Below are 25,071 nucleotides of genomic sequence, written 5' to 3' on the forward strand. Positions count from 1 at the left end.
CAAACCTGCCTCCTGGGAGAAAAACAGGGCAAATGCTAGCCCATGGGGTGTTTTAACCAAGTCATACTGAGGAAAATGACATCAGGACTTACCCCAGAGAAGCTGTCCCCCCGACAGCCTCCAAGAAACCTGCATCTGACTACGATTTCACGGGCTTGTCAATCTTGTTTACAATTACTTTTAGCCTCCTTGGTTGCTACTTTGGCAAAGGAGTTCCGCATCATTTACTCTTGATATTCATTTCCTGGGCGCCGTCTCTGCGCCAGGCCAGGGAGTGGGCAGTATCAAGTTATAGGGGAGATGAAGGCCCAGGGTGCTGGAGGAACACGAGGAGGGCTCCGGATCCACCAGGGTGGGGTGGGTGTCGGGACCAGTTCACAGAAATTTCATGGGGAGTCTTGCAGGATAAGGGGTATTCGCCAGGGAGAAGCTGCAGCATTCCAGACACCGCAAACCCCATGTGCAAAGGTTGGGAGGGGAAAATGCACGCACGGTATGGGAACTCCACAGAAACTGATTTAGCAGGCGTTCCTGAGGAATAACTGAAATCTTAGAGAAATCTCAGGGAGGATAAGATTAGGTACTTCAAAAATCCAAGGGGCTGTCACACAGAAGAGGAATTAGGATACAATGTAAGGCTGTGAGAAAGTTACCAGCATCAGAATCAGACAGCTGTGGGCGGACCTCAGCTTAATCACTTACTGAGAGATTAACTTTAGAGAGACTGCTTACCCTCTCTAAGACTCAGTTTCCCTATCTTTAAAAGAGAAAGGATTTCCCTAAGGTTGTTTTAATCACTGGAGATAATGTGTATGCAAATTAACTTGCACCTAGCTACTATCATTAGACTGATTTTTTTAGGTCCCAAAGGTTCAATGGGTAGAAGATGAAAGAAACATATTTCTCTTCAACAGACGAAGGAGCTTTTAAACAGTTAAACCTGCACAAATATGGAAGGAAGTGCCTTGTAAGAGAGTGAGCTCCTCATCACTATAGGTAATCAAGCAGAGAAGCTGGATGAGACCCTTGGTGAGAAGGCCTCAGAGGGCAGACTGACAGTGGAGAGTGGGATAGATGAACTCTGGGCTTTCAGGACTTCTGTTTCAACAATTCCAAAGTTAAGTTTCTGTACATGTAAGCCTCAATGTGGTATTGTTCAAAACCGAATTTCCTTACATGTATATTTTCTCATCGGAAATAATTCTAAATGAATACCTCATTCTTGGAAAAAACTGAAATGGCCCATCAAACCGTGAAATAGATGAGGGACTGTAACAAGCAAAAATATGTAAAGCTCAAAAAATAGACAATGGAATATGTTTTACATTTAGCTGTTTCTACCTAAAATTAAGCTACTGATCTCATTTCATTTTCCCTCCGAGTAGTTCCACTAGGCCCCAGATAGACTGGAAATCAGGATGGAATACATTTACTCCACAGGGACATGAATCAAGTTGCATAAACCTTACAAAAATACTCTGCTAATATTTGCTCTCAGGCACAGACACGCCCATTTGGGTGTCAGTCCACGATATTTCTATCTTAGGCTCTGGCCCCCACCCTTTTACAGCCAAAAGCAGCAGAAGCCTTCAGAAAAGAAAACAGCTAAAGTCACTTTGAAAGGTTTGAGATGTGCTAATCACAGTGCATCCCAGCCAAGAAGCTGGAATCTCACAACCGGACCATCCTGCCAGCCTCTGTTCCTGCCAAGGAGTCTGAAGCCAGTGGCGGTCCGGCCAGAGAAACCCAATCCTCACCACCAGTGTCCCTCGCCATAATTTTATCTCAAGGAAACAGAGAAAAATACTCTCCACTTACCCCCACGAAGCATCATCTTATTTGTCTCTGATCAGCCAGGTGACTCGCGAAGTCACTAACTCACTTTTCTCTGGCTCGGTTTCCCAGGTTAGAGGCCTCTAAAGCTTTTTCCAGCTTTAAAATTCTCTGCCTGTAAGGTTTTAATCCAGGGGGCCATCTCAGGTTATATTAGGTTCGGTAACCCTGCTGGTTGCCAGTGTGCCTGTAGAAACCATAAAATGTTTTTATGCAGCCTATTCAGATTTCCAGGGCTTTGTACCCTGATAAAATGGAGTCAGCAAATTAATGAAAGGAAACTCTTAAAAAAGACTTCTAAAAGGCATGCCAAAATGCAAATCAGGAGAACAGCATTTAGGAACAACTGAATGAAATGTATATGTTTATCAAAATAACAAGTTGTAAACCTTAAAAAAACTGTAAAAAGTAAACAAAAGGAATGTATAATTGCTACTAAAAAATAAAAGGTAAAGAAAAAAAGGAAATAATATATGTCATTGCTGCTGTTGATGCATTTATCTGTACTGAGGCCTTCCACGTGCTGTGAGCTGAGAATACAGAGATAAAGACAACCCTCTCACTGATTTCAAGAGTGGTCCGTGACTGGACCAGGAAGATCTTTGCTTGGGAGTACTCTGGGACAGGAGGGGTCTTGCCAGGCCAGAGTCCACTGGAGGTTTGAAGGAACAGCCAGACCTGGGTTCTAGTCTCTGCTCTGCCACTCCCAAGTGGACACGAACCTGAACAAATTAATGTTTTGTCTCGGTTTCCTCCTCTGTAAATAACTGTAGGGAGCAGAGATTTCATTCTTAATGCAGCACAGGGCCTGGCCCGCCACAGCCACTCAACACCAGCTCTGTGAATGCTGCCTATACGTTCTTGCCCTTCCCACCTGTCGTTTCTCAGTCCCTGGGCCATTCCCTTTCCTGTTTCTGGGCTTCCTGTGCTACCAGGCTTCAGCGATTTCCAAGTATTTTTACACCCCTCACTCCTGACTGATTGGTTTTGAATGGGCCTGGAAGGTAGCACTGCTGTTACCATTTTACAAGATTGGGAGACGCGACTCAGAACCACACACAGGTCACACAGGCAGACTTCAAACAGGGTGATGATCCCAAGCTCAGGTGGGGGCATCACACACCACCCACTCTGAGGCCACTGATCCACGTGACTGGGAGGGAGATGAATTACAGGTGATTCACTGGAGGTGGTAAACGGAGCCCCACACTTAGTCACTATTGTCTCTGTAACTTACTAAATAAGGTATGTTCTTACCCTTTTGAGATAATCTTTATAAACACTCCCGAGGCTCTCATGTTGGTAAATTTCCTCTTACAAGGGAAATGGCCCAGAAAACCTTCTTGCCCCCTAATTAACTCTGCAACATTAGAAACTTGAGTAATGATCTGGGTATTTATCACCATATTCCCTCTGCTCTAAGATGACACACCTGATGTAACAGGTGTTTCAGCAAGGTTATTTTAAAGAAACAGTACATCCAAAGTACCCTGTGACTGTGAAAGTCATGGTGATTTCAGAAGCATTAAAGTGTGGCCAGCGTGCCTTTCAGAATTGAGGAAATGTAGTAAATGACTTCCTCCCACTTTTGCAAAAGGCCTGGACTGGAGTGTGTCACATGATGTCTAAAGGCCCTTCCAGCCTCACAGGCAGCCGTCCCTGGGTTAATTATTAGCAGCAGCGGGAGGGCAGAAACAGGCCACCTCATTTCCTGAGGCCAGGCTCTGGGTTTGGCCTGGGGCCGCTCCTACCTGATGACCAGCTCTCCTTCCGGACCTCAGTGAGGTGGCCAGCCCTGGCCCCAGTCAGTCTCTCCTCCCACTGCACCTGCCTCCAGGGATCGCGGAACTGCCAGGACTCCTTCCGGCCCATGGGAAGCTGAGCTTCTCAGCAAACTAGAGCTCCATAAGACTCTTGCTCACTCACCTTTGGGGGCACATGCACTGGCTCTGAGCCAAGGATCTGATGAGGACAGTCATGGGGCGGGAGTAACTGACTAACAAGGGGGCGGCAACCTGGGTGTAGCAGGGGCCTGGGTCTCTGGAGGATCCAGGAGAGCCTCATGGTGTCTGAACTCTGAGCTTCTTTCAACCTGCCAGGAGAGAGGCTCAGGCAGCAAGAAATCTCCCTGGGTGGCTGTGAAAAAGGTGGATCTGACCACAGATGGTAGTGAACCTTGGAGGGGAAGGAGACGGAGGCTCAGACCAGCGGCTACAAAGGGCTTGGACTCTGATGTGCTCAGGTTGAACAAAACAAGCCAACCAACAATTTTGTTTGTGCTTTTTAAAAAGTTGAACTTGTCTATGCAATCATATATTCCACTCTTTCTCATGATCACTATCCAACATTCGTCCAGGTATTTCAAACACTTCCCTGACCCTTTCTGTTATGACTACGATATTCCACCACGTGGATGTACATAACTGTGGCTGGGTGTTCAGATGACTTCTCACTAGCAGAGCTCAGATTTCAGAAAGAATCCACAGTAAACCCAGAAAAGGAAGAGGAAGCTTGTGACCAAGGACAGGCACCAATGCCAAGGAAGTGGGGGTCCCAACGAGCCCTGAGTTAGGGCAAAAACACCAAAGAGAGGAGGAATGAGATGACAGACAGGGGCTGGGCCACCACCTAGAGGAGGATGGCTAAACATGAGCAAGGTAACTGATGATGATTTGTGCAAAATCGCCACGTTAACTGTGTTCTGTCTTTTCTACCAGGTAGAATGATCTTTTACAATGGAAAAGATGAAATTAAAGGGGATGGGAAGGCATTCCCTGAGCAACTCCCATGACCCAGGAGAGAGCCCACACTCATCATCTTACTGGACTCTCACATCAAAAGAGGGGACCAGGCTTCACCCATGAGGTTACCCCATGTGTTTCTGAGGGGACCCAGTGGCAGGGTAGAATCCAAACCAGTGGCTCCTGTCAAAGACGTGCTCCTCCCACTACCTCTTCTGGTCTTTTTTTCTTTTTCTTTTTTTCTGTTCTTTTAAATCTCCGGTAAACAAGTGTGTCTTTTTTTTTTTTTTTAAATTGTAAAATATATAGGACCTAATGCTTGCCACTTTAACCATTTCTAAGTGTACAATTCAGTGGCATTAATTATATTCACAATGTTATGCAACCATCACCACTATTTCCAGAAATTTTTCATCATCCCAAACAGAAACTCTGTACCCATTAGGCAATAACTCCCCATTCACCCCTCCTCCAACTCCTGGCCACCTCTAATCTACTTTCTGCCTCTATGAATTTGCCTAGTCTAGATACATCAGCGGAACCATATAGTATTTGTCTATTTGAGTCTGGCTTATTTCACTTAGCATAATGTTTTTAAGATTCCTCCATATTTTAGCATGTATCAGAACTTTATTTCTTTTTATGACTGAATGATATTCCATTTTGTTTATCAGTTCATCTGTCATTGGACATTTGGATTGTTTCTGCCTTCTGGCTATTGTGAATGGTGTTGCAACGCTTAAATTTTATCGTTTCAGTGTACAAGTATCTGTCCGAGTCCACTTTCAATTCTTTCAGGTATATACGTAGGAGTAGGATTGCTGGGTCATATGGTAGTTCTATCTATAGCTTTTTAAAATTTTTTTGAGAAACAGTCTTGCTCTGTTGCCCGGGCTGGAGAGCAAAGGCACGATCTCGGCTTATTGCAGCCTCCTCCACCTCCCAGGCTCAATGGATCTTCCCATCTCAGCTTCCCTAGTAGCTGGGACTACAAGTGTGTGCCACCACACCCAGCTAAGCTTTTGTACTTTTGGTAGACTGGGTTTCGCCCTGTTGCCCAGGCTGGTCTCAAACTCCTGAGCTCAAGCGATCCACCCGCTTTAGCCTCCCAAAGTGCTGGGATTACAGGCCTGAGCCTCCGTCCTGGCCCTATTATGTACAGCTTTTTGGGAAACAATCAGATTGTTTTCTACAGAGGCTGCACCATTTTACATTCCCACCACAATATAAGAGGGTTACTATTCCTCAACATCCTTGCTAATACTTGTTAGTTTCCTGTTTTTGATCATAACCATTCTAGTAGGTGTGCAGTGGTGTCTCATTGTGGCTTTAATTTACATTTTCCATAATGATTAATGATGCTGAGCCTCTTTTCATGTGTTTACTGGCCATTTGTGCATCTTTAGAGAAATATCTATTCAAGTCTTCTGCCCATTTTTAAAATTTGTTTTGTGTTAGTGTGGGCTGTTGACTTTCAGGGTCTCGCTCTGTCACCCAGGCTGGAGGTCAGTAGCACCATCTTGGCTCAGTGTAACCTCCGTCTCCCAAGTGATCCTCCAGCCTCAGTCTCCCTAGTAGCTGGGACTACAGGCACACACCACCATACCTGGCTAATTTTTGTATTTTTTGTAGAGACGGGGTTTCGCCATGTTGCCCAGACTCATCTTGAACTCCTAGACTCAATGATCTGCCTGCCTCAGTCTCCCAAGGTGCTGGGATCACAAGTGGGAGCCACTGCACCTGGCCTATTCTCTCATTCTATAGGTTGCCTTTTCACTTTCTTGATAATGCCTTTGGATGCAAAAAAGCTTTAATTTTCATGAAGTCCCAATTTATTTTTCGTTACTTACATTTTTAGTGTCATATCCAAGAATTCATTGCCAAATTCAAGGCTGTGAAGGTTTACCCCTATGTTTTCTTCTAGGAGTTTTATGGCTTTAGGGTCTTTTATTAAGGTCATTGATCCATTTTGAGTGAATTTTTGTACATGGTATGAGGTGTTAGCTGCTCTGGTCTTGCTGAGTGGAGTCCTTCACCAGCACGATCTTCTGGCAGAGCTAACATCCCTACACAAAAAGCCTGGGTCTGAGTCTTTAAAATCTCACCACTGCTGCACAGGCAGCCTGCCCAGTGGCTGGTACCCAACAGGTGCTCAGTAACTTACTGTGGGATGAATGGATGGATGGATGGATGGATGCATGGTTGGATGGATGGATGGCTGGATGAATGGATGGATGGATGGAAGGATGGAGGGATGGCTGATGGATAAACCACTGGGTTTATCCCTCCACTCACTTCTTATGACTGCTGCCCACAGCTGGCTGGGAGACTCTTTCATAACAAAGGAAATCTAATAGGCTAAACATATTAAGAATTAAATATCAACAATGGCATTTACACACTCCTAATATTAACCTAAAAATGACCCAAGATCTAACTCATGCGCCTAACTGGACAAGACAGAGGAAAGCCCAATGTACCCTTGCCAGTCTCCTGGTTCAAGTCCCTCATTGCACAGATAAGGAAACCCAAGGGCAGGGCAGGGCATGGCAGGGACTTCCAAAGCCAGACCCCACCAAACATAGGTCTCAGTGATGGCCCACTACAGATAAGCAAGAGAAATACATGAGGTTAGTTTGAACTGCTTCACAGAGGAGGGGTGGCCCTCTGGTTCTAAAATCTCCAAAGGGGACGGGGAAATGAACCCTGAGTGCTAGATCTCATTCTGCTCCACCAGGGTCTCATGCTTCTCTGTATGTTCCCAGGTGGTGCCAAGCTTGTTCCAACCTTGGGTGTTTGCACGTGCTGTTCCCTCTCCTTGAACACCCTTCCCTTAGATATGCACCTGGCTCTCTCACTCAGTTTCTTCATGTGCCTGCTTAAATTTTACCTCATCAGTGAGGCCTTCCCTGATCACTCCTTCTCCCTCTCGCCCTACTTTAGATTTCTCCTTAAATGTAAGTTCCTTAAAGGCAGAGATTTTAGTAGTGAACTGCCATCTCCATGGCATCTAGAACAGTGTCCAGTGCATATGAGGCACTAAGTATCTATGGAATGCATGAATAAATTGATAAAATTGCGAACCCCATACTCAGTGTGTAGCATGTCGCTAAGTGTCACAAAAGGGGAAGGCAGATGGGTGGGCACTGCCTGGACCCTGCAGCCACAGAGGCACCCAAGTTTACTTCTGGACCCGCAGGCTGTCCAGCGCTCCTGGGCCTGTGACAAAGACAGGGAGGGCTGGGACATCGTGTACAGTCAGAAACTCCCTCGCCTTTCGGTCAGGTCCAAGATGCTGGCAGCTGCTCCCCTGCTGATCAGGCCATAGAAAATGGAGCCTCTGCCCATAGGCGCTTAAGAAATGCGTGTGAAATGCACAAACGAATGAATGAATGAACAACTAATGCACACAGGGCTTACACCTGCACTTTTAGAAGGTTTGTGTCAGCACTAACACAGTATACCATTCCAACGGGGCTGGGAGGTAGTCTGACTGAGTAATTCCATTTCTAGGAACCTGCTGTCAGGATATATTCAGACATGAAAAAAAGTTTCAGTTGCAGAGATTTTCCTCCCAGCAACATTTATAACACTGAAAATTACAAACAAAAAAGCTACTTGCCAATTTCGGAGGGCCAGTTAAGTAAGCCACAAAACAGCCACAGGATGTCTGTGTGATTAGAATATTAAGAGGCTTGTTATAACGTTGTATCTACAGGATAACTGCAACTAATTAAAACAAAGGAATCTGAAAGACAAAAAAACCCCACACATGTTAGTTTTTCTATTCTTTCAACTTTTCTGTTATTTTCTATGATGAGCAATGACGAGTTAGAAGAAAGTCAAACTGATCAAATTTTTTTGGTTTTAAATGCTGTCACCTAATGCTTTATTGGTGCCAGGGTGTTAAACTGCTTAAATCTCCGTCCCCTGACTCTCTGCTGCCTCCTGTCCCATTTCTGCATCCCCAACCCTGCTTCCTCTTCCTGGGTTCCCTCCCACTATCCACTGTCCGCCCTGCCCCACCACCTCTGCAATGCTCTGGCCTTTTAATCCATACCTGGACCCACTCCTCCCCGAGAAACCAGCTCCAGTGCCGGGCTGCCTCCTCCACTTCCCAGATCTGTGGCTTTGGACAAGTTACTGAACCTCTCTGAGATTCCATTTCCTCCTCAGGAAAATGAAACTGACATTAACCCACAGGGTCCTCCTCAGCACTCGCAGGTGCTAAGGCTGTGGGCTGCTCTAGACACTGCCCCATGTTGGAGCCCTATCTGCTGCTTCTACTCAGCCTCGGGAAGAGCTGCTATCGGTGCCCTGATGCACAGGGAGAAAAGTCTTGATCCCTGGTCTGCATAAATCTGGGCACCTGTCCTTTCCTGAAGGCAGCAGAAGAAAAGTAGGTTTGCTCTTGGCTCCCAGATCAACATGATAGCTTCTTGGCTGAAACTGCCATTCCCCAGTGGAGCCCTCCACACCTTCAGAGAACTCACAGCTCAGCCCTCACTCCTCAGAGCTGACACCCAATATGCGAGTCCCCTTTAGACCATGTTCCTGGCAATTTCACCAAAGGCCTTGCTAATGCCATAGCTGGGCCTCCTGTCCACAGCAACAGGCTCCAATGCCCTGGCTCGGTACTGGGCTCTCCTACTCCCTTTTGATCACAGGCTTTACTCACTCTTCCTTCAAAACCTGAATCCACCCCTCTCTCTAACACCAGCTGTGAGGCAGGTGCTGGGGTACAAGGTTAAGAGGCTGTCGCAGGTCCTAGCTCTCTGGAAACTCACAAACCAATCAGAGAGAGGGGGATGCAGAAATCACAGCTTTCCATGTGGGGAGTGCTAAGACAGAGGACCTTCCAGGGTGTGACCATGGCTCCGCCTCCGGCAGAAAGCGATGCCTTCTAAGGAGGATATAACTGTGAAGCCAGACTGTGAGGGATGAGATATCAAGCAACAAAATCAAATCACTCCGTATGTCTCCCAAAGCTCTCACCGGGCTCTTACAATCAGTCTCCATCATCACTCACAATCTGATTCCAATTGAACCCGACAGACCCCAGATGCCTGGATACACCTGCCCCTTTGAGGTGTCTCCAAGCAGCCAGGCAGAAAGCTGGGTATACTTTAAGCTGTGCATGTTTTTTCTCTACCTTCTCCTCCACAAGGCTCCCCATCATTAATCATATTCTGGATGAATGCCGCTCAAAGTACAGTCTCTGGACCAGCGGCTTCGGCATCACTGAGTACCTATTAGAAATGCAGAGTCTCAGGCCTCACCCCTGACCTACAGAATCTGAATCATTTTGTATAAAGTGTGACAGGCTGCGTTCTCCATTCCAATTCCAACTTCCTCCTCTTCACTCTGTCGCGAGCTGCCATCTTTTGGTGCCTTCGACATCTACGCAGTGAACTAAAGCCAACCTCTGCAGTGTCCACCTCAGGCAGAATTGCCTGAGCCCCACCCTGCCCTGGGTGGCGCACACTAACCACAGCTCTGTCCACCTCAAGCTGCGGACACATGTCCCACAGCAGTCCCTCTGTCCATACAGCTGAGCCAGTAGTGCCTGAGTACTTAGCATGCTGCTGTGTCACCACGGGATCATCACACGACCTTGTGAGGTGGAGACACCACTGGCATTCCAGTGTGGAGAGGTGGAGACCGAAACTCAGGAGGCTCGAGCAGGGCCCTGGAGTGAGTGAGTGGGGGCCCGGTGATGGTCCCAGGCTCACCACCTGTGCTGAGAGCTAACACTGAGCACGGCAGCCTGGCCGAGCCACCTCTGTGGAAGCTTGGAGCTGAGGACAGACATCTGAATCTGAAGTGAGGAACAGACACTTGGCTGGGAGCTAGAACTGAGGGGCGAAAGTTGTGGAGAACACATGGAAGAGGAGGCAGAGGCCAGATCCTGAAAAACTCTTCAGTGGTGGACTGAGGTGCCTGGACTTCAGAGGCGACAGGAGGGTAGTGAGGTTTCTGGAGCAGGCTGGTCAAAGTCAGCAGCACCCTTGTTTGATATCCATCCCATTCCCTCACCCCACATCTACCTGGGACTTGCTTCTCTGACCCTCCTGCTGTGGCAAGATCCTGATTGTCCCAGGTGCACATGGCTCTACTTCCTGACTGCTCATCCTCACGCAGTCCTCAGCCCTCTGTGACCCCCCCATCCTGCACTAGGACAAAGCCTGGCTCCCAGGCATGCCTACCAGTGGTTTCCCCAGCTGGCTCCTCAACAGCAAAGCCTTATCAAGAGTCATATAAGGTCAGGTGCAGTGGCTCACACCTGTAATCCCAGCACCTTGGAAGCCAAGGTGGGTGGATTACTTGAGTCCAGGAGTGCAAGACTAGCCTAGGCAACATGGTGAGACCTCCATCTCTACTAAAAATACAGAAAGTAGCCAGACGTGGTGTTGCGCATCTGTAATCCCAGCTACTTGGGAGGCTGAGGTGGGCAGATCGCTTGAACCTGGGACATGGAGGTTGCAGTAAGCTGTGATGGCACCACTGCACTCTAGCTTGGGTAACAGAGTGAGACTCTGTCTTAAAAAAAATAAAAAGTCGGCTGGGCGCGGTAGCTCACGCCTGTAATCCCAGCACTTTGGGAGGCTGAGGCGGGCGGATCACGAGGTCAGGAGATCGAGACCATCCTGGCTAACACGGTGAAACCCCATCTCTACTAAAAATACAAATAAAATTAGCCGGGCGTGGTGGCGGGCGCCTGTAGTCCCAGCTACACAGGAGGCTGAGGCAGGAGAATGGCGTGAACCCAGGAGGCGGAGCTTGCAGTGAGCTGAGATCATGCCACTGCACTCCAGCCTGGGCAACAGAGCGAGAGTACATCTCAAGAAAAAAAAATAAATAAAAAATAAAAAGTAAAAATAAAAAGAGTCATATAAGATCCAGCCCCCAGATCCTCGCCCTCTTCTCCTATGACTGGCAGCATCTTCCCCAGGAGAGCTCCCCTTCCCCGCCCAGTCTTGCCTGCCGGAATCATCAGTTTCCACACTCATCTCCTCCTACGGAAACCAGACTCTTCTCCTTCCCCTTCCACCACCATCCTGAAAAGACTGAGTAAGGGAGAGCCTCTGTCCTGGAGCAGCTCACGAGAGGGAACCCCTTTGCAGTGTGTACCCCTTAAAGGAAAAACATTCTCAAGATCCCCCCCGACCCCCATACACCCATGCACCTGGACCTATTTAGTAACTCTGAAGAAAACTGAAGCCTTTCCTGGTCTTTGAAGATTCTTTCAATAGCAAATAACCGCTGCAACAGCAAATCTAAGTTTACAATTGAAAACATTTAAGGTTAACTTTACATACAACAGGAAACATTACAATGACAACACAAAACTTAGAAATTCTTGCAGTACGTACAGACGGAAGACAGGTCTGCAGGACTCTGTGAAACACAGATCTCCCCTAGAGTCCAGCCACTCAACATGTGGTGGCTTACAGACCCCATCCTGGCATCACCTGGGAGGGTGCTGGAAAGGCAGAGTATAGGACCCAGCCCAAACCTGCTGAGTATGTATTTGCATTTTAACACGAAAGCTTGGGAAGCCCTGGCTTATAGCGTACATTTTGCGGGGTTGGAGAAAAGACGGGGAAAAGCAAGGCCAGATGGAGCCCGCACAGAATGAGGTGATCTTCTGTGCTTTTTAAGGGAACGTTTTTCTGGTAGCTGTGTGAAGGAGGTACAGGCGCAAGGGGTCTATTTGTGACAGTAAGCAAAAGAGGCAAATGGGAGAAGCGAGAGAACTCAGTTTGAGTGGAGTGGAAAAGAGGAGTGGGCTGGAGAAGGGATTTCTGAGGTGTGGTGGACAGGCTTGTCCAGGACAGGTTGTGGGGGACAAGTGAAGAGTGACCTTGGGTTTCTAAGCAGGAAGACTATGTGGAGAGGACTAGAGGAGAGGGAATTTTTAAGAAAGAAGGTGATGAGCTCTGTTTCAGAAATGCAGAGGAGGGGCCTGGGGGCACTCATGAGGAGTTGTGCAGATGTGATATATACAGGATTGGAAATGCCCAGTTGATATGGTTTGGCTGTGTCCCCACACAAATCTCATTGAGTTGTAGTTCCCATAATCCTCATGTGTCATGGGAGGGACCAGGTGGGAGGTAACTGAATCACAGGGGCAGTTACCCCCATGCTGCTGTTCTTGTGATAGTGAGTTCTCACGAGATCTGACGGTTTTATAAGGGGCTTTTCCCCCTTTTGCTCTGCACTTCTCCTTGCTGCTGCCATGTGAAGGAGGTTGTGTTTGCTTCCCCTTCTGCCATGATTGTAAGTTTCCCAAGGCCTCCCCAGCCTTGCAGAACTGTGAGTCAATTAAACTCCTTTTCTTTATAAATAACACAGTCTTGGGTATGTCTTTATTAGCAGTGTGAGAATGGACTAATATACCCAGAGATGATCAGGCCGGAGACACAGACCTGTGAGCCCCTGCTGATAGAACCAGCTGAGTTTACCTGAAAAGGCCTGCAGGACAGTAAGAGCAGAGGATAAAGGCAGCAGAGGAAGAGCCAAGGTGTGGAAGGCAGGAGGGGAGAGGAGCATCACAGAAGCCCTGGAACAGAGAGGAATTTCTCTGACCAAATGGGCTGAGATATGAGAACCTGCCTCTGGTCTTAACAAGTGAGCAGTCCCTGGCCATTATGGCAAGAGCAGGGAGGGCCCAGCTGGCCGCAAAGCGCAGAGCATATTATCTAAAAGTGTCATGAAACCCTATGAGTGGCATCAGCAGAGAGCTTGTTAGAAATGCAAACCTTCCAGCCTCACCAGAGGCTCTGATTCAGACCAAGAGAATCACATGCTCTGGGGGTGGGGCCTAACAGCCTCTTTTAACCAGCCTTCCCGCCTTCCAGGTGATTCTGATGTGCTATAGTTTGAGAAACACCGCTATAGGATACGGAAATTCAATGGAAGGTATATATCATCTTTTCTACATGAAAACGAAAAGAAGAAAAAGACAGCCTAGCAACTTCTACATAGAGAAACTCAGCAAGAAATGCCTAACTGCTTCAATGCCAATACAACTTATTTCTATAGTCAGAGAAATGCCAAAAGGAATTAACAAAATAATAAAAATACATGGCCCATCTGATAAACTTCCTTGGATGAGATGTAGAAAACACACCCAAGATCTGGGGGCTGGAAATTCTGAGACATGGGTACCAGTTCCTACTCTGCCATTGACTATGTGCCCTTGAGTACGTTACATCCCTTGCAGAGCCTCAGTTTCTCCATCCACAAAAGAGGGAGCCAGAAAAGGCTTTTCTAAGGTCACTTCCAGTTCTGACACTGTGACCTGTCCTGTAAAAAGTGATCCCAAACGAAATGCTTTTAAGCAGCTGTGTGGGGTTGGAGGGAGGAGGGAAGTACTTTTTTTTTTTTTTTTTTTTTGAGATGGAATCTCGCTCTTTTGCCCAGGCTGGAGTGAAGTGGCATGATCTGGCTCAGTGCAACCTCCTCCCCCACACCCCGGGTTCAAGTGATTCTCCTGCCTCAGCCTCCCGAGTAGCTGGGACTACAGGCACCCACCAGCACTGTCTAATTTTTTGTATTTTTAGTAGAGGCGGGGTTTTGCCATGTTGGCCAGTCTGGTCTCGAACTCCTGACCTCAGGTGATCCACCCGCCTCTGCCTCCCAAAGTGCTAGGATTACAGGCATGAGCCACCGCACCGGGCTGAAAGTACATTTTTAAGCAGTAAAATCTAATAACACAGTTAACCAGAAAATCTTTCCAACATTCAGCAGTACTAGTATCTTGCATTCTAAGAACTGGAACATTCCTTTACTAACTGGCTTTTCCATTAAAGCTGCTGATGCCTAGAGTAATAAAAACACGACTGCACTGGACAGTGTTCTTAAAGTTCACATGACTGGGATGCTTCCCAGAAAATAGCTCCATTATCTTCACATTTTCATCCTATAATAATTTTTAATCCAGGAAGGCAAGGTTTGTATTTTTTTCTAGGCAGAAAATAAGTTAAAGAACCAGACTGTATGGATCCCAGAGCCTGACCCCTTGACCGAGTGTCTGGGCACTTGATATTACAAATCTAGGCTTCCTGATAAATGGCCCTGTAGTGACCTTGTTACTGGGATCCCTAGATGCTGGTTTCCCGCCTGGTTTCTCTGCATCCAAGTCCCTGTCTGCACCTACTGTTCATCCAATGCCCATCCTCTTCTGCCTGGGTCCCCAATGCCACCTGCTTCCCTGCCTTTGCCAAAGGTCAGCGACTTAGTCATGATCTCAGAACTAGGGCTGGAACAGGGATGTGGGCGTTGGTGCAGGAAGAAGAGGTGGAAGTGTGAGCACTAGAGGAAAGAAGATAAGGTCTAGGGTGACTCCCGCCTCCTGCCCTTCTTTGCTTACACACCCTGGCTCTTAAATTCTATTAGAAATTGGTCAGTGGGAAGCACAGCTGGCTTGTTCATTTCCCTGTCCATCTATCATAAACTCTGTCCCTGCTCCTCCATCCAGCCTGGGTATGTGAGTGAGGTTCCAGACTCTGCCAGTCCTTGTGGCAGAAAGGTACCATAGTGAGGTGAGAGCTGACAAAAGGCCGGTGTGGCAGGCACAAAGCTGGGGAATGGCATCCTACTGGAGGTGGGACCACAGAGGTGTGGGGACCAAAGCCACAAACATCAGGCCTGCAGGCCATGCAGAGGTTAGTTTTGTCTTTATCCAGGTAGAAGATTCCTAGTGCTAGAGGGTTTTCCATGCTAGCTCACCCTGCACTGATCTCAACCTCAAAGTCACTCTTAAATAGGGTGACAGCACATCCAGATTTACCTAGGGCAGTCCCGGCTGAGGCCCGTCAGTCACGTGCAATTATTAATAGCACCCCTTTTTATTCTCAAATTGTTCTGGTTGGGATGATAAATTCTAGTTGCACTGTTCTTGGGGCCCTAGGCCTGTGAAGTCAGAGCTGCAGTTAGAGAAGGCTACCCAGGATTAGCAGGGACTCCCAGCCTGATGAGTCTCACCCCTCATCAAATGTTCCATTTGCCTTTCCAGTATCCCTGCCAAACCATCATCTGGCTTCTGCTTGTATACCTGCAAGGACAGCAGGCTCACTATCTTCTCAGGAAGCCTCTCTTTTTGGGGGAAAGCTTTGTTATAAAAATAGCAGGATTCAAACCTGTATATAGTATGACTGCAACTAAATAACAAAATCCAGGCCGGGTGGGGTGGCTCATGCCTATAATCCCAGCACTTTGGGAGGCCGAGGTGGGTGGATCACTTGAGGTCAGGAGTTCTAGACCAGCCTGGCCAACATAGCAAAACCTCATCTCTATTAAAAATACAAAAAATTAGCCGGGCGTGGTGGTGGACACCTGTAATCTCAGTTACTTGGGAGGCTGAGGCAGGAGAATCACTTGAACCCAGGAGGCAGAGGCTGCAGTGAGCTGAGATCGCACCACTGCACTCTAGCCTGGGTGACAGAGCAAGACTCCATCTCAAAAAAAAAAAAAAAAAAAAAATACACTTAGCAGGGAAAGGCATGGGGCTGGAAGAAAGCAGAAAACCTGCTGACTTTTCCCCTTGCACCTCCTTCCATCTCTCCTTCTCCTCATTCAACAAATATTTACTGAGTGCATTTGATGGTCCAGGCAATGTGCTTGGCACTGGGGACAAAATAGTGAGTTAAAACAGACTCAATGAGGGGCATTCTACAAAATAATTGGCTTGTACTTTCCAAAAACGTCAAGGTCCGGCTGGGCACGGTGGCTCACGCCTGTAATTCCAGCACTTTGGGAGGCCGAGGTGGGAGGATCACCTGAGGTCGGGAATTCGAGACCAGCCTGACCAACATGGAGAAATCCCGTCTCTACTAAAAATACAAAAAATTAGCCAGGCGTGGTGGCACATGCCTGTAATCCCAGCTACTCGGGAGGCTGAGGCAGGAGAATTGCTTGAACCCAGGAGTCGGATGCTGCAGTGAGCCGAGATTGAGCCACTGCACTCCAGCCTGGGCGACAGAGCGAGACTCCATCTCGGAACAACAATAACAAAAAAAGTCAAGGTCCTGAAGGACAATGAACAATTGGGGAACTGTCTTAGTTTAAAGGAAACTAATGAGACATGGCAACTGTACGCAACCCATTTATAAGAGTTTTTTTTTTGCTATAAAAAAGGACATCACTAAGACAACTGGCAAAACTTAACATCTAGGCCAGGCGCAGTGGCTTGGGCCTGTAATCCCAGTACTTTGGGAGGCTGAGACAGGCAGATCACTTGAGGTCAGGAGTCCGAGACCAGCATCCAACATGGTGAAACCCCGTCACCACAAAAAATACAAACATTAGCCAGGCATGGCGGCATATGCCCGCAATCCCAGCTACTCGGGAGGCTGAGACAGGAGAATTGCTTGAATCCAGGAGGCGGAGGTTGCAGTGAACTGAGATCACACCACCGCACTCCAGCCTGGGTGGCAGAATGAGGGACACTCTCTCTCAAAAACAAAAACAAAAACAAAAACAAACAAAAAAAGTATATAAAACTTAAGGTTTATAGATTAAACAATGTTGTATCAATATTAATTTATTGATTCTAAAATTTGTATTGTAGTTATGGAATATCATTGCTTTTAGGAAATATATGCAGGGGGAAAGGAGGCATTGATAAATAAACCTCAAATGGTTCAGGATAGATATATATATATACACACAGGGATAAAATAAAAAGAATAAAATGGTAATGTTTGGGGAATCTGGGTGAAGAATTTATGGGACTTCTTTGATTTATTCTTACAATCTTCCTATGGGTCTGAATTGGATCAAAATAAAACATTAAGAGAAAAAAATAAAACTTAGAAAAAGTTTTTTTAAAAAAGAGACCCTGCCTTCACACAGCTTACAGTGTAGCTGGGAGACAGGTACTAATACAAATAATTACATTAATTAACTGCAAGATTGCCACTAGGAAAAGTGCTATAATGGAGAGAGATCTGGTGGCATGAACATTTATAGCAACAATTTAACTCAAGTCAGGAAGGTGAGCAAAGGCTCTGCAATCATGGAGCTGAGACCCACAGGATGAAGTAATCAGTGGGGAGGGGGAGAAGGTCCCAGGCTCCTGCAGTCCCTGCAGCAGGAAGGAGCACGGTGAGGTGAGGGTTCAAAGAGCATGAACATAGGGCCTGCAGGAGATGCTGAGAGATCAGCTTTGTCTTCATTTTGAGAGAAATAGGAGTGTATGGAAGACTTCCCCATCTGTGGAGTAGAGAATCCACTGGAAGCAGGAGAGGGCATGTGCAGATCGTGGCAGTGCTGACAGTAGACCAGCTGCTTTCATGAGAAGCATCGTGCATAATTTTTCTTGTGTTCCCTGACACTTTATCTTCTACAAGAACCATGAATGCATTTGAGAACCAGACCAGGGGAGGGGACTGGGGGGAGCCAGTGGGGAAGACTGAGCTCAGAGGCCAACCTTCCCTCCCCAGGCCCAATAGTGGCTGGTGGTCAAAGGACAGCCGATGGAGCTGGTTGCTGCCTCCCTCACTAAGAACCTCTGGGCTAGCCCTTGAGCTGATGTGGCTGAGGGAGGTGACATGCATGGGCCTGGTCTCCAACCCCACTCCTACGCCAGGGGCCCCTCATCAGCACAGCATTCAGGCAGCCACAGCCCCTGTACAGTCCTGGATGCTCCCTCTTGGAACATCCCTTCAGTCTTGAGAACCAGGACCTGTGGTCCTGGCTGAGGAGGGACCTTCACTCACCCACAGCGACTCTCAGCACTGAACACAGATCAAAGCACTTGTCTGGAGGGTCAGGGGTCTGACCACAAAGCGAGGGACCCCTTTTCTATGCCAAGTTTTGCCTTAGTTAGTTTTCCACATTAGCTCATTGACAACAGTCAACTTAAAGGGAATAGGTGAAATTATGATCCTCATTTTACAGGGTGGAAGTTGATTATACAATTTGGGTCATTATTGTCATGCCCAACTAAATCAGAGTCGAGAGGCCAGGGGAAAAATACTCAGGGCACATAACATTGCTCCAAAAATATAATTCTCTGCAAGCCTGGCTGCTAAAACTGCCTGTTATAACCTAAAACCAGTTTTATTTAATAACTACTGAAACAAATTGGTGTGACTCTAAGACTAGTTTTATCTACCACCATCATGCAACAATCAGAGCTTGCCAGCTCCCGAAGAGCTTCTCTAGTGCCGATGGACTTTTTTCAAAACAATACATAACATTTCTCATTCTAATAAAACTCCCAACCTTCTCTTTGTTTTCCAAACCAAAGACCACCTGGTCTGTATAGATTTCCCAAATTATTCTTACTTCCCAAGCAAAACATTTTAAATTTAGAGAAATATCTGTTTTTATATTTTATTTGACTTTGACAACAGATGATTTGTCTAGGCACAGACTTGGGTTCAAATGTTGGCTGCAGCCAGGCACAGTGGTTCATGCCTGTGATTCCAGCACTTTGAGAGGCCGAGGCAGGAAGATCAGTTGAGCCGAGGAATTCAAGACCAGCCTGGCAACATGGCGAGATCCTTTCTCTACATTTAAAACACAAACAAACAAAAAAAACCAAAAAGACAAATCTCGGCTGCACTGCTTACAAACACTGTGCCCTTTGGTGGTTACTTCGTCTCTCTGAGCCTCAGTTTTCTCACCCCATCTGTAAAATGGGGCTGGAAGGAATCAGTCAGATTTTGAGGCTAAAATGCACCGTTTGTTCCCTATGGGGCTCAGTAAAAAAAATTCACTTCACTCTACACTGCTTAAACATTTACTGAAAGCTTGTGTATCCTAACAGTAAATCATGGGGCCTGAATTTTCCAGGACTATCCCAATTTCAAATCCTCTGTCCTAACTTTCCACATAAACCATCAAAATGTTTCAAAAATTCCACTCTCTCAGTATCCAAACACTTCTCAGGCCTCCTCTTGCACAAAGCAGTGGCACACACATTCTTTTTTCACACTACAGATCCCACTCTTTGGTTCAGAAAACGCAGTCAGCAGAGTCCTGCCGGTCCCCTAAAGGAAATGGGGTCAGTGCTCCATTGCAATTCAGACCGGGCTGTTTCCCGGCACATCTATGTAAAGGCAGCCAGGGGGAGGCTGGGCCACAATCAGAGCATCACCCACAGAGGGACATACACTGGGTAGAGGAGTTCAGCCCCCACCTACTTGTACCTGGGAGGCAGTCTGGCGACAGGGTTGCTGTGAAGATTAAATGAATTAAGTTAATATTTGGAGAGCATTCACAACAGTGTGTGGCAACCAATAAGTACAGATTATGCTGATAACTAAAACCAGAGGCATCCCTGCAGAAGTTACTCCTGCCTCAAAGACAACACAGTGGCATCGCTCCCATCCAGGTAAAAACAAGGAGAATAGGCACTTAACCCTGGGCTGGGTGAGGCCTGGCCCATGTACAGAGATAAGGCAGACCTTAACCACAGCAGGTGGGTTCTTTATTAGTGAACACCAAGAGGCTGGACTTGGCTGGGTGCGGTGGCTCACACCTATAATCTCCGCACTTTGGGAGGCCAAGGCAGGAGGACTGTTTGAGCCCAGGAGTTCGAGACCAGGTTGGACTTGGAGAAGGGTCACCACGCCTACGATCCACAAAGTCTCTTCATGCCTTTGCCCCTGCTGTTTTGCCTGCCCCAAATGCCATCTGGTTCCTAACTTTGAGGCTTAATTCGAATTATGCCTTGAAGTTAGAACTAACTTTTCCCCATGGTTAGAACTACTCCCCACAGTGTCTCCTGATGCCCATCAGAATGAATGGCTGCATCCTCTGGTGTCTCTTGCATCTAGCTTATCCTTTTAAAGTACTTACAGGACCATGGACAGATGGATGGGGACACACATACACATATACAAACTGTCTTTCCAAATCCACCATGAATCCTTCCAAGGCAGGGGTTCAGCGTTCACCTCTGTAGCCCTATGGCCTAATACATGGTAGAGACTCAATAAATGTCTCAATTTGCTGTTAAATCTGTGCTCACACCTGGTCTTAGAATAACAAGTTAACCTGGGGGCAGTGGGAAGCTTCAGGTGCACACACAAGCAGAAGCTCTGGAGATGCCAGACTTCTGGGTCTTAGAACCCATTACCAAATCAGTTTTCAGCCAGGGGCTTACCAAGCACTTCTCAGATCCTTCTCTGCCAGAGGAAAGAAGACACCTATAAGATCAGGCTCTGAGGTCACCTGGACCCAGCCAAGAGCAGTTGGACACTGACCTGGTCTCCTCCCGTCTCTATTAGAGTTGGTATGAAGAGCTGATGCTTGGGTAGGCTATCCCACCCCCACCAGCCCTTCCAGACCAGGGTATGTGCTGGGTGCCTTCAGCATTCCAGCTTCTACAACAGATCTTGGGAAAAGATAAAGAGGCATTGTCCCTGCTTTCCAAGACCGCAATGCTGGAAGGTGAGCTCTCCTGGGGAAAGATGTAGGGACCACAAATTGCTGGTCTCTTCTCAACCACCACAAACCCTGAGGGTTGGGGAAAGGCAGGGTGCCATGTCTTCTCACTCCCTCCCATACCCAAAGCTGAGCCCTTCTGGTAGGTTATGCCTGTCCTAGAAAATGTCTCTTGTGTGCCTGGACCTGTAGTTCAGAAGGTCAAAATTGGTCCCTCTTGCTCCTGGCCCCACTCTACCTTTGCCAGCTCAGTTTCCTTATCTGCAAGGTGGGGAACAGGGTGGGGTTTGGCAGCACCAAACCCCACTGTGTGTGAAACCTTCCAGTTCACAGCCAACAAAGCGTTGCTCTCAATTCTCTGAAGCCAATTACCACCTCGGAGCCCCAACTTTTTCCAGGGATAAGATTTGTCTCTGACCTTGCCTCCCTAACCAGGTCTCTGAGACTTGAATGAGAATGCTTAAAACTACCAGAGTATCTTCTATATGATAAAAGATGAATCGAGGGGTCAGAGACATGACTGATGATATGATAAGGGATCCTGAATCTGCTTCCATGGTAGCTTGGGCTTTTTCTCCTGCCCCAAGCTGTCTGAGGGCCCACCACCTGTCTGGCCTGACCAGGGCCTGCCCTTTCCTACAGGGAAGTGGATGCAGGCAACCTGGATTCTCTGGGGTGCACGCCACATCCCCACTCAGCACTACATCTGCCATATAGAAGTTCAATAAATGCCTCAGCTACTCTGAAATGCCTTCAGTAACTTGACCTTTTATATTCCCCAGCTAATGTCTAATTTGCATATATGAGTCCCTTTTTAGGAGATGGCAAATCACCAGAGACAACACAGGATCAATACAGAGTATTAGGCACGTTCTATTCTACTCTAATTCTCTGCAAATTGGTATTCCATTAACTGCATGTGGGATTTATGGGAGCTCGCTATAAACTAGAATATTTAACTAGAATGGCCTACTCTGTCAGATAATAGCTTACTGTTGTTAATTTTCAACTAGTCAATCTCAGAAAAGTTTCCAACTTCCAATATACTTCACATCTTGATTTAATCATCCGGAAAGTCATCCATATCAAAGCCTCCTCCATACAACAAAGGGACAGGCAGCTTGATGCAGAAGAAAAAGACCTGCCCTTGGAACCAGGAGACTTGGGTTACACCCCAGCTCTACCACATACTGTATAATTGGCTGCTCAGAGCCTCCATGTTCTCATCTGTAAAATGGGAGTGACACCAGCCTCACAAGGGAGTTGTAAAGATTAAATGAGATGATACAGGTGAATGTACTCTGTAAGTTCTATAAGGCTACGCAAAGGTTAGTTATTACAAAAGCACAAGATGAAATTCTCAAACAACTTGGGCTAATGACAGAAAGCAAGAATTAAATTGGTGGTTCTAAAGGGGTGCGGGGGTGGCATTTTGCTCCCTAGGGGACATCTGACAATACTGGAGGCATTTTTGATTGGAACAACTGGGGGACAGGAATTGCTACTGGAATTTACAGACCAGGGATGCTTCTAAACCCTACGACGCCCAGGACACAAAGAATTATCAAACCCCAAATGTCAATAGTGCAAGGCTGAGAAACCCTGATCTAAATAATCACTTAAAGTTGGATTTGGGAGCTTTTTAAAACAGAAATCTTCCTTAGCCGGCTGTACTTTCTCCCATCATCTGCTTAAACATTTGCAAGATGCATCATCTTGCAAAACAGCTCTTTTGTAAGTGAAGCCAAACTGCCAACTTCTGGAGTTTCTGAATGTATAAAACTGCTTTTAAAGGAGATGCTCTCTGATTACAATTCGGCTAAATTGTTTTTCCGAAGGCCTTGACTTCGGCAGAAGTTCTCCTGGGCACAGAGACAGGGTCTGTCACTGCACCACTAGGCCCTGAAGACGGTTTCCTAATTCAAATTTCCTGCTGAAATGAGAGCCACGAGGGTCTCTAAACGAATTAAATTCACATCACGCCAACTGCTTGCTAGCTTTGTGCCGGGCACGGTGCCAAACACCTCCACATAATTTATCCCACTTAATCCACTCAACAACCCAGCGAGGTGGGCATTATTACCAGCTGTTTGCAAGGGAGGAAACTGAGGACCAGAGAGGTTAAACAACTTGCCCAATGTCACCAGCTGGCCAAGGGGGAGCCCAACTTGAACGGAGGTCTCCAGTTTCCAAGTCACAAGCTCTTTCCACCAGCTTGGAAAATCCAGGTGTCAAGTTGTCTCAACTTCCCATGAATTTTTAAGGCAACCGCAACTTCTCAGTAAGTTTAGGTAGCTGAAAATGGGAATTTCGGGGGGGCTGGGCACTCTCACATACACTCCCCCCTCTGCAGCTGTCTCACCGCAGGTACCTGATAAATCATTCCATATCGCCCGCGGAACGGGGAGGATTTATTGGCGCTGGAGTTTCGTGCCAGGCCCAGGAAATGCCATCTTTGAAAGCCGAGAGGCGGATTCGCCCTGGGAGCCGAGCGCTGGCCGCCGCTCTCGGCTAGCTCCCCGCGGGCTGTGCGCCCCCTCGGTGCCCCGAGCCGGGGTCGCGGCGGCACGGGGTCCTCCGGGGGTGCCGGCCGCACGGGCTCCGCGGGTTGCGCCCGCCCCTGCCTGGCTGGAGCGCACGCCCACGCTCCGGCGCCGCGTCCCGGCCGCCCGCCCGCCCCGGCCGAGCCCCACCCGGCGCCCCGCCCGCGCCCTCCCGCCCCGGCCCAGCCAGGTGAGCGCAGCGGGGCGCCCCCTCCCCGCCCCGACGTGGTGCGGGGATCCCGGTGCAGCCGCACCCGCCAGCCCGCCCGCGCGTCCGCCGCGCGCCCCAGGGACGGGTGGGGGCGGGGTGGCGCCGAGCGCGACCCCGGCCACCGGCAGCCCCGCGCCCTGCCCCCGGCCCGCTGGGGTCGCACGGGCCCGTACCTGCAGCATCCGGGGGCGCGGAGCGCCCAGGTAGGTCGCGCGTGCGGGCGGCGCGGAAGCTCGCTCGCGGCGCGACCTGGCCGCCGTCTGAGCATGCCCAGTGCCGCCCGCGGGCGGTTCCCGCCGGTCGGGCTGGCCGCGACGGGCCCGCGCGCCGGGCGGGGGGCGGGCGTCCGGGCCGGCCTGCGGTGTTCTCCCGCCCCCGCCCTGGGCTGGCGCTCCCCGACGCATCTCCTAGGGCCACCGGGGCTCTCCGCGGAGCTCCGGGCAGGTCCTGAGTTCCCTGGCGCATGCATGCAGCCATTCGTTCCACAGCCATGACTGGGCACCTACTGTGTGCCAGGCCCTCAGTGATTTCATGCCTAGGGAAGGCAAGAAGTCGGCGCCCAAAGAAACTTTGAAATGAGGAGTCTTGCACGACGAGTGCGCGGTTGAGCTGAGGTCCCGCTGACTTCCAGTCCAGTGCTCGTCCCTTGGCACTAGTAAGCTTCCCTGGTTAAACCTCCCCAAGGCTCGTGGGACCCCTACCTGATCGGTGCTCCTGCTTCCCACTTCTGTCTCATCTCACACCTGCCTTCCTGCGGATCCTAGAGCACCTTTTTGTCCATCAAACACTCGAACTTCACTAACCTCAGGATATTGGCGCCCGCCTTTCCCTCTGTGGGACGTCCTTGCCCAGCTTTTCACGTGGCCGGCGCCTTCTCATTGTACAAAGGTCTCCTCCTCAGAGAGGCCTTTCCTGACCACCTTCCTCGATTAGCCCTCTGCTCCTGGCCACTCCATGTACTCTGTTTTCTTCATAGCATTTAACATGATTTATCCATTTTCAGCAAATATTTATTGAACACCTATTCTGGTTTTTCTCGCGTGGGGAACAAATAGACAAAAATTCTGTCCCCCAGTGGAGTTTGGGGAAAGAGGGACAGGTAACAGATAAACAGCAAATTAGCAAACTATGCATTATATTAGAAAGTGATAAGTTCTAAGAGGAAAAAGCAGGGTCAGGAGATTTGGGGCTGGAAGTAAGCAGTGAATTTTCAGTGAAGCGGTCGGATAGGGCCCTTGAGCTGATGGGCGGTCTGATTGGGTGACACTGAGAAGGTGATAGTGGTATTTCAGCCACGTAGATAAGCGGGGAAGAGCATTCCTGGCCGAGGGAACAGCCAGTG

The 25,071-nt window shown here is 48.3% G+C and overlaps 1 protein-coding gene across 5 annotated transcripts in view; it reads right to left on the reverse strand.

Annotated features, from left to right (window-relative positions):
• Positions 1-24,528, reverse strand: part of PTPN3 (protein tyrosine phosphatase non-receptor type 3) — a 123,138-nt gene extending 98,610 nt beyond the window's left edge. For 2 of the 5 annotated variants that reach the window (XM_054500347.2, XM_054500344.2), the window contains exon 1: positions 23,903-23,996. Coding sequence is in view for 2 of the 5 variants with exons in the window: in XM_063649796.1 (XP_063505866.1) it covers positions 1,819-1,834 (16 nt within the window). In the remaining 3 variants the exon portion in view is untranslated. Of the gene's footprint in view, positions 1-1,818; positions 2,021-23,902; positions 23,997-24,430 lie in introns of those variants that run through there. The other 3 variants (XM_063649796.1, XM_063649797.1, XM_054500345.2) reach the window with 3 other exon arrangements.
• Positions 24,529-25,071: the final 543 nt, after the last annotated feature.

This window comes from Pongo pygmaeus, chromosome 13, assembly GCF_028885625.2.
Source record: "Pongo pygmaeus isolate AG05252 chromosome 13, NHGRI_mPonPyg2-v2.0_pri, whole genome shotgun sequence".
NCBI classification, from domain to species: Eukaryota; Metazoa; Chordata; class Mammalia; order Primates; family Hominidae; genus Pongo; species Pongo pygmaeus.